The sequence below is a fragment of the Myotis lucifugus genome, unplaced genomic scaffold, assembly GCF_000147115.1.
Source record: "Myotis lucifugus unplaced genomic scaffold, Myoluc2.0 scaffold_463, whole genome shotgun sequence".
NCBI classification, from domain to species: Eukaryota; Metazoa; Chordata; class Mammalia; order Chiroptera; family Vespertilionidae; genus Myotis; species Myotis lucifugus.
The window spans coordinates 426,992-435,729 of record NW_005871511.1 but is presented as its reverse complement, the minus strand read 5'-3'; the positions used below and the strand labels follow the sequence as shown (position 1 = coordinate 435,729).

At 49.7% G+C, this 8,738-nt stretch overlaps 1 protein-coding gene across 1 annotated transcript in view; it reads left to right on the top strand.

The window, feature by feature from the left end:
- Positions 1-1,247: 1,247 nt before the first annotated feature.
- FBLN5 (fibulin 5) overlaps positions 1,248-8,738 on the top strand; it is a 65,630-nt gene continuing 58,139 nt past the window's right edge. Inside the window, exons 1-2 of the mRNA XM_014445535.2 lie at positions 1,248-1,278; positions 1,400-1,654. Of these exons, the coding sequence (XP_014301021.1) occupies positions 1,248-1,278; positions 1,400-1,654 (286 nt within the window). The remainder of the gene's footprint in view (positions 1,279-1,399; positions 1,655-8,738) is intronic.

Below are 8,738 nucleotides of genomic sequence, written 5' to 3'. Positions count from 1 at the left end.
CCTCAGATATGTATTTAGCTTTTTAATTATATTTGATTTAGGCCAAATCATATATCTTTCCTGAGCTCACGTCAGCTCAGAGAACCAGAGGGGAGGTAGATGGTTTAAAAAAATGACAAGTGGTGAGGAATGAAACCCTGCCCTGGAAAACCTCGGCCTGAAGGGGATGAGGCTGTGCCCAGGGCACAGAAAGGGGGAGCACCCATCTTTTCAGACCCACCAGTTTTTTAAAAATATATTTACTGATTTCAGAGAGGAAGGGAGAGGGAGAGGGAGATAGAAACACCAATGATGAGAGAGAATCATTGATGGGGTGCCTCCTGCATGCCCCACACTGGGGATCGAGCCCTGACTGGGAATCAACCATGACCTCCTGGTTCATAGGTTGACGCTCAACCCCTGAGCCATGCCAGCTGGGCATGCTGACCCACCAGTTTTATGGGTGATTTCAGGCTTGCAGCTACTGAATGGGCCATTCAGAGCCTCAACATCTCTGGTTCCCAAGGTGGGAGCTGGTGGGAGTTGCTCAGGTGAGATGGCTGGGCGGAGCTGTCAGCATTTGGGCATCTCTTCCCCAGCCTCCGGTCCCATGGGGAGCAGCCCCCAAGGCTAGGGAGAGGGCCCAGTGTGGGGGGCAGGTCAGCTGCTCATGCTGGAGCCAGAGTTCAGGCTTCCCCTGCCCGGGCCTGGCCCAGGAAATCAGGTTTTCTAGAGCACCTACTTCCCCTTCCAGGCATAGCAAGCAGAACACCAGCCCGGCCGGAAATGGGCCCTGCTGCTGGCGCGGTGTGAGCTGACTTTCAAGTAAGGCTCCGCTTTCCTAACAAGTAACCAGCTCTCGGCCAAGCCTTGTCTTTCTTGAAGCCCAGCTGTTATTCGGAGTGGAAATGGGAACGATTCTTAGGTGTATCCCAGTGTTTCCTGAGTAGCCCGTGGGTACATAAAAGAAAGATGCCACGCCCACAGATAAACTCTTTTTTCCCATAGTTATATCTTTATTTTTACCGTTACCTTCTATTTATGTTCATTGATGGTGTTCTTCATTTGCTGCAGTCACGTAAAAGTTTTAAAAATATGTTTACTTGAATTTCAAATGTGGGTTCATTTTTTAAAAATATCAAGCACACGGTAATACAGGCTTTTGTGGGTAAGGCCAAGGCCGGGGTGGTGGTATTTGATGGCTGATGTTTGGGGGACGCTAGTCAATTTGACTCAACGTGGCTAACCTGTGGGAGTACCTGCGGGCGATGAGCCAGGCACTGTTGGGCGCCGATGCTGGTAAAGTGTTTGGTGTGTGTGTGTGTGTGTGTGTGTGTGTGTGAGAGAGAGAGAGAGAGAGAGAGCCCCGTGCACAGTGTGGCCAGGGGCCGCTGACGCTCTCCCTTCTGTGGCCTTCCAGATATCGATGAATGCCGGACCATCCCCGAGGCCTGCCGAGGAGACATGATGTGTGTGAACCAAAACGGCGGGTACCTGTGCATCCCCCGGACAAACCCAGTGTATCGGGGGCCCTACTCGAACCCCTACTCCACCTCCTACTCAGGTCCATACCCAGCAGCTGCCCCTCCGCTCCCGGCTCCAAACTACCCCACGATTTCCAGGCCTCTCATCTGCCGCTTCGGATTCCAGATGGATGAAGGCAACCAGTGTGTGGGTGAGTAGCCCAGCACCTTGGGCCCCCTGTCCACTGTGCCCGGCGAAGGCCACGCCCTAATCCAGCAGGTTCACCCCGACAGGTTATTAGCTGCCCTTCCATGCACCTGTGGAACAATGACTTACTTTCTACATAGTTTTTTCACTCTTAGCAGCACGTCTCTGGGAACCCTCCCACCTATCAGTAGTTTAGTTTGCTGTGTCACTGACAGTTCTCCAGAAAGCCAATTAATCTACCTACTCATCTATCTATCATCTATCTATCTATCTATCTATCTATCTATCTATCTATCATCTATCTATCTACTTATCTATCTACCTATTTATCATCTATCCATCTATCTTTTGATATTATCTATTTATCCTCTATCTATTTAAAGACCAGGCTCATATGTTCTCTGTGCAATAAGAAATGCAACTGGTCAAACTTAGTAAGTGAATCCCAGAATGAGATCGAGAAAGGACTAGCGCTTTCTTCCCAACACCCCTCACCCGTGAATGGAATGTATGCTCCTGAAGTAAAAGAAGCCGTGAGGGCCAAGACCACCTGTTCTGGAAAGAAAGTGGGTTCCTTGAGTGGGGACCAATGCCCTTTTGGCCAGAAGGGGCCTTGCTGATGGGAGCTTGTAGCAGGAGTAGAACTCTGGGAGAAGGAGTTTGCCATGAGGTCCCAACGGAGCTGGTGAGTGGTGTGATGGGTGCCCTGGTGAGCTTTGGTAGTCCGTTGGCCAGGGTCACCTTGCCAGAGGGTTACCTGGAACCCTCCCTGGTCACTTGGCTGTGACCAGAACCTTTGCAATTGTCTCCAGCTTTGGGAAATGGAGTGATGGTGACTCCACGTACCTCATCTACAAAACCTGTTTGTACCTGGAGCCCCATTTTAAGCATATTTATAAGTTATATAAGTATCCTGTTTTACTAGGATGGTTTGAGGAGTATAGAGCATACATAGGAAATAGAAAAATTTAAGGGATGTGGTAAAAATTAATGTGAAGTTCTAATATGTCCTTCCTTTACCCCAAAAGTTTAGGAGAACATCGATCTGCTTAGAGAGATTTTTGTTGGACCCATTTTAGGGTTCTGGAGTGTTGAACTGTAACCAACTGTTAGAGGCTGTGTGGTGATCTTGTAATGTCTTTTCTATGTCCATGCAAATGAGTGCATTTATATTTGAATACATGCAAATCACATGCAAATGTGTCCGTCAGAGCTACAAGGGAAAATTGGGTACACCTGAACCCAAACTTCTCTGGTCTCAAGAGGTGGGGTGTCAGGGGAACGGGGTCGGGGGGAAGAGCTGGTTGATGGCCACTTGGGATGTAGATGACTGTGCAAAGGGAAAGAGTGTGGGGCCCAGTCCAGTCAGGGCTGACGCTTTGGTGGGGAAGATAGGAACACGCTTCCTTACAACAAGCAGCAGAACCACAGACGTGGTAGCTGGAAGGGACTTTACAACTTAACTTTGGCGTCTTCACTTTACAGAAAAGGGAATGTGGACTCCAATGACTTAGATGATAACAGAGGTCAGATGGGGGCCCATTGTCCTGACAACCAGTCTGCATTCTCCTAACTGCACTGCAGGCCGCTTGCCTCTGTAGAAAGACATGATCCCAAAAGCAAGTGCAGAGAAAGCGAGGTTGGGGTGGGGGTGCAGCTCTTCCCTGTGGGGCCGGGCGGGCCCCGGGACCGTGCACCTCTTCAAGTGGAGAAGGGGTGTAATGACAGGTGGAGCGCTCCGGGTTTCCAGGAGTGGCTGCTCTATCTGAGGTCTTGGGCCATCTCAGGGGCCCCTGTGGCGGGGCAGCTGGGAAGCGCCCAGGGCTCCCCGACGTCACCCTGTCTCCCACAGCCCTCTTCCAGGACCCCAGTGCCCTTGAGAATGAGGACATGGCTGGGAAACCTATTCATCTCCTGGTCCCTAGGATGGCATGCGGTTTTACAGCTCGAAACCTGTCACACGGGAGATGTGGAGCCTTCATAATGGCCCTTTTGTAAGGAAAATACAATCTAGGAACCCTAGTGGGGACTGGCACTGGGCCCGTCCATTTCCAGAAAGTTCAGCATTATGCATTCATCAGTCCGGAGTTCTTTCTAACTTCCCTTCACCCCACCCACCGTTTCCTGGTTTACAGAGGGTCCGTCTGGGCATGGAGAGGGGTGGCCTCCTGGGCAGGAGCAAGGGAGGGACAGAGAAGGGAGTCTCTCTTTCCAACACCGCTCCCGCTGGGGAGAGGGATAGGGAAGTGGGCCTGGGAACCGGCCGCATGCGAGCAAGGCACAGAGGTGGCCGGAGTGGGGGAAGGACCCAGAGGGGACATTGTGGTCACTGCCTAGAGAAAGAGAACGTTGGTGCCTCCCAGAGCGCAGGTCTGGTCCATGGGATGCGCGGTGTCTGGTCGGAACGAGTTGGGAAATGTTTCCGAAACTTCGGTGTTCTAAGAGAGGAGGACCAGATCTCCAAAGGAGTGTCCTCCACCTCCTCCTCAAAATAAAAAAGGGCAGCAGTAATGACCGTGAGCACTGGTAGAGTGCTGTGCGCCAGCCCCTTCCTAGGAACGCGCACCTACTCCTCCCCACCGTCCCGCGAGGTAGGACTGTTCTTCCTAGTGGACGCTGAGGACGCTGAGGATGTAAAGCTCAGAGAGGTGGAGAAGACGGGGCCAAGCCAGCGCTTGAACCCATGCAGGCTCTGGATGAGGAAACTAGGGTCCCCGGAGTAAAGGTTTTTCAGATCCTCCCAGGCAATCAGTACTGGAGCCATCATTAACAACCAGGGCCTTCTCTTCTTCTTCTTCTTATTTCTTGTAATTAACACTTGTGTTCTGTAAAACTTCGAGCCTAGACAAAAGCAGAGAGAACATCATGAGCACACACCTCCTTATCGCCCCGCTTCAGTAATTGTCAGTATAGACCCAGCCTCATTTCTCCTTTGCCCTCACCTCGTGGGTTTCTTTAAAGCAAATCCCAGGCATCATCTAATTTCAGCCTGAACTGATAAAGTGTTTGGAGTTCTCCGCGAAAGCCAATTCATCTACCTACTTATCTATCTATCTATCTATCTATCTATCATCTATCTATCAACTTACCTATTTGGGGTTCAAAATGTATCTCTCAGTGATAAAGTTTCTTTTAAAAAATAGCCACAGTACTGTCATAAACCTATAAACATCAACAATGGTTCCTTTTTCTTACTAAATATCTAGGTAGTGTTCAAATTTCTCTGATTGTCCCTAAATGTTTTTTTTCTGTTGGTTGGTCTGAATCAGATTCAAACAAGGTCTGCAAATTACATTTGGTTGACAACCCTCTTAACTCCCTCTTAATCTTTTTTGTTTCCTTTGCCACTTGAAAGAGGCCGAGTTGTTCGTCCTGTAGAATTTCCTGCATTTGGGGTGTAGCCGATGGCATTCTTGTGGTGGCATTTAGCATGTGCCTTTCTCCCACCGCTTCCCCGTGAGCTGGAAGAGTTACATCAGAGACTTGCTCCAATTCAGGTTTAATTTTCTTGGCAAACTGCTTTCCAGGTAGTACCCTATTCCTTGGTTCCCTCCATGTCCTGCTTTCTTCACCTACGTCTACGGAAGTCTACACACGAGTTTATAGAAGCAAATGGACATCCCCTTTCACTGTAACTATGTTTTTCTGAGTTTTGGACCCACCTTCAAGGAAGCAATTTCCTCCCGTGTGCCCAAATTAGTCCGTGTTCTGTTTCTGCAGGGTGGGCGGGGCCAGACTTGGCACCCGGGTCCCTTGGGCCTCTGAGCTTCCTGCTCCACTTCTGTTCTGGGTTCCTCGTTGAAGGTGACTAGACGCTGCTCCTAAGGAGCCAGGAAAGCTTTCTGTTCTTTAGAAAACTGGCCTCTTGGCTTGGGGGTGCCCAGCACCAGGGCCCCCTCCACAAGGGTGGTGGGACTCCTGGCTAGTCAGGGTGCCTCCCGGATCCTGGGCCCTTGGCAGATCTGGAGACCAGCTTCTCAGGATGGAGAGCCGGAAGGATGTGGTTAATTGGCAAGGAGGAGAGGGCTGCTGGAAGGAAGCCTTGCCTCCCTAGAACACAACCAAGGCCCAAAGGCCACATCGAACGCCTACAAGGGGTTCTGAGCCGCAAGACATGGCAGAAGCAGGGTGGGGTGGAACTAACAGCATTGGTGTTGAGGGCTCAGGGTGAGCTGAGCCGAGGGCTTGGGGCACCCTGGATCTGAACCCCGATTCAGGAACCTTCCCTTCCTAGCTCACCACCTCTGAGACGTTTGGTATAGGTCCCCGAATGTGGATGCCACTTGTTTCTGACTGTTCATCTCCTTTGGGGCTCAACTTGTCACCTCTGGGTGAACATGCTTAGTTCTGTCCTTGCTAATCAACTTGGCAATGGCAACTCTCATGACCACCGTGCATGAGAAAGCACCATTCACTGGAGCCACTCTGCCTGGGAACTGCAGGGGCTCTCTGGCCACTGGTGATAACGCGGTATCTTTATTCTCCCGGCCTGGGGTTTGTTCATTGGTCAAAGCGCCCAAGTGCACAGAAAGGAACACGTGTGGATCCTTTTGAAAGATGGATGGTTGTTGGCCTGAGGCTTTCTTCCCAGTTATTTTTCTCTGAAAGCCAACAGGTATTTTATTCAACCAATGTATGTAGAGAACCTTATTGGTGCCACCCTCTGGCCTGGGCATGGAGGGGGCAGGGAGTCCGGGCACAGCCACAGGGCTCTCTCCAGAGCTTACTGTCAAGGAAGGGAGAACAGACATAAAGCAAGCAGCTGACATACCAGGTGACCGCAGACGGGTTCCTGAAAAGGCGGGGCGACCTTCAGTGGAGAAGGCTGGAATCTAGGAGTCAGACAGGCCTTGCTTCTCCCCTTGGTTGGGCCACTTCTGAGCTGTGAGACCTGGGTCTCAGTTTTCTCCTCTGGACAATGGGTACGACAATGCCTACCTCGCAGTAACATGTGAAAACGCCTGGTCTGGGTCTGCATGGAGTATCACGCAGAAATGCTGCGGGGGAAGGATTCGAGGAGGAGGCAGCGAGGGGCCGGAGATGCTAACCCGTGGAAAGATTCGCAGGGTCTGAAAAGGAGCGGAGGCCTAATTCTGGAAAACCTTTAAAATGCCCTAAAACTGAGCTTGCTACACACCCACCTTGCAGGGTTTTGCCCTGTTCAGCTCTTCACAGAGACATCAGTCAGGTTCTGCTTTGAAATACCAGCCAAGCCTGTGTTTGTTTAACTTGTGAAACAAAACGATGGAAGTAGTGCCCGGCAGGGGCAGGTAAGACCAGGACAGGGACACTTAGACCCCAGCCAGTGATGTCACAGGCCCTGCAAGCTTTGCTTCTGCTTTTCAACAGGCTGGGGCTGAAGCTTGAGACCAAGTCCTCCAGATGAGACCAGGAGGAAAACGCAGGCAGCCGGGTTGGCTACTGGGATCTTTAGCTGCTGAGGGCTTTGGAACAGGGCAGGCTGGGGAGGAAAGGGGACCAGGACGGAGGTGGGGGCTGCACAGTTGGCTTTGCTCGGGTGTAGGCTTGTTCAAGGGCAACCCCACTACTCAGACGGCCCCTCTTCCTTCAGGTCTTTTCTGATCCTTGGCTGGGATGGTGAGCAAGCGGTGTAGCCTCTCTGAGACTCCGTTTTTCCATCTGTAAACAGGGATCGCAGTAGCAACTTCCGTAAGACATTTGTGAGAATTAAACGAGATAATGCACGTGAGTCGCCCGGCATGGAGGCTGGCTGGTGCGCGGAAAGGGTTAAGCACAGTTGTTATGATTTTGTTTTCATCATTTCAGATCTCACCATCCCATGATGCACTCTCCTATTGCAAACCCTGACTCTTGTTATTCTGTTATTATTTTTTCCTCGGGGGATTAGAGTGACTAGCACCTGCCTTTTAGAGGGTGGAGGGTTGAATTCTTGTCACTTTTCCACATTAGGGGTTGGAGGGATTTATACTTCCAAGGAGATCTCAGCAGAGAGGGGACCCCCAGGATCATCTAGAGCTGCTCTTCTGGGCCCTGTCATGTGCCCATGAGTCAGCACCTGGGGAAATGCAGATTCTGACTCAGCAGGTCTGGGGCGGCGGGGCCTGCGATCCGCATTTCTCACCAGCTCCCTGGTGATGCGATGCTGCTGGTCCACTTTGATCAGGGCTCTAGTCCCGTGGTCGGCAAACTCATTAGTCAACAGAGCCAAATATCAACAGTACAACGATTGAAATTTCTTTTGAGAGCCAAATTTTTTAAACTTAAACTATATAGGTAGGTACATTGTTATTAACTTAGTTAGGGTACTCCTAAGCTGGCCTTTGCTAAAAATGTCCTCAATCTGATTGAGGTACGTTCGCTGAGGTCGACCCCTTCCAACTCTCCCATCCACACTCGTCTTGTATACTTGTTTCGTCTATCTCCTTTCGTTCATCCTCTCTATATGTCCAAACCATCTCAACATACCTTTCTCAATCCTCGACACTACATCTTCTTTCACTCCACAACGTTCCCTAAAATTAGCTTAATAAACTTTACTTAAAGTTTTAAGTCAACTTCACACTGTACGTGCACGCCCGCACGTGGTATTTTGTGGAAGAGCCACACTCAAGGGGCCAAAGAGCCGCATGTGGCTGGCGAGCCGTGGTTTGCCGACCACTGCTCTAGTCCATCTGTCTATTCTTAGATAGGGCTGTATTAAGAAAGGTGGAAACTTTATTTTTAAATGTAATTCCCACATTGTTTGAATTTGTTAAAAAAGAATGTATTTTGTTTAAACAAACAAAAAAAAATCTAAAAGAAAAAAAATGTCAAGCCTAAATTGAGGCATCAGTTTAAGATTGGACATCAGTAAGAACTGGGCTTTGATCCCAGATTGGCTATTTATTAGCTGTATGACATTTAAAAAGTCATTTGGTCTACATTTCTGGCCTACATTTTATTATTTGCAGAAAGAAGGGATAGTAGGAAATTAGGGGTCTTAATCTAGGGTCTGTGGGTAGAATTTTGATGATTTATTTTCATATTTTTTTCCCTGCACTAACTTTTAATGAAACTTAGCCTTACTTTCAATGGATATGGGCAATAAGCTATAGGATTCTTAGCAG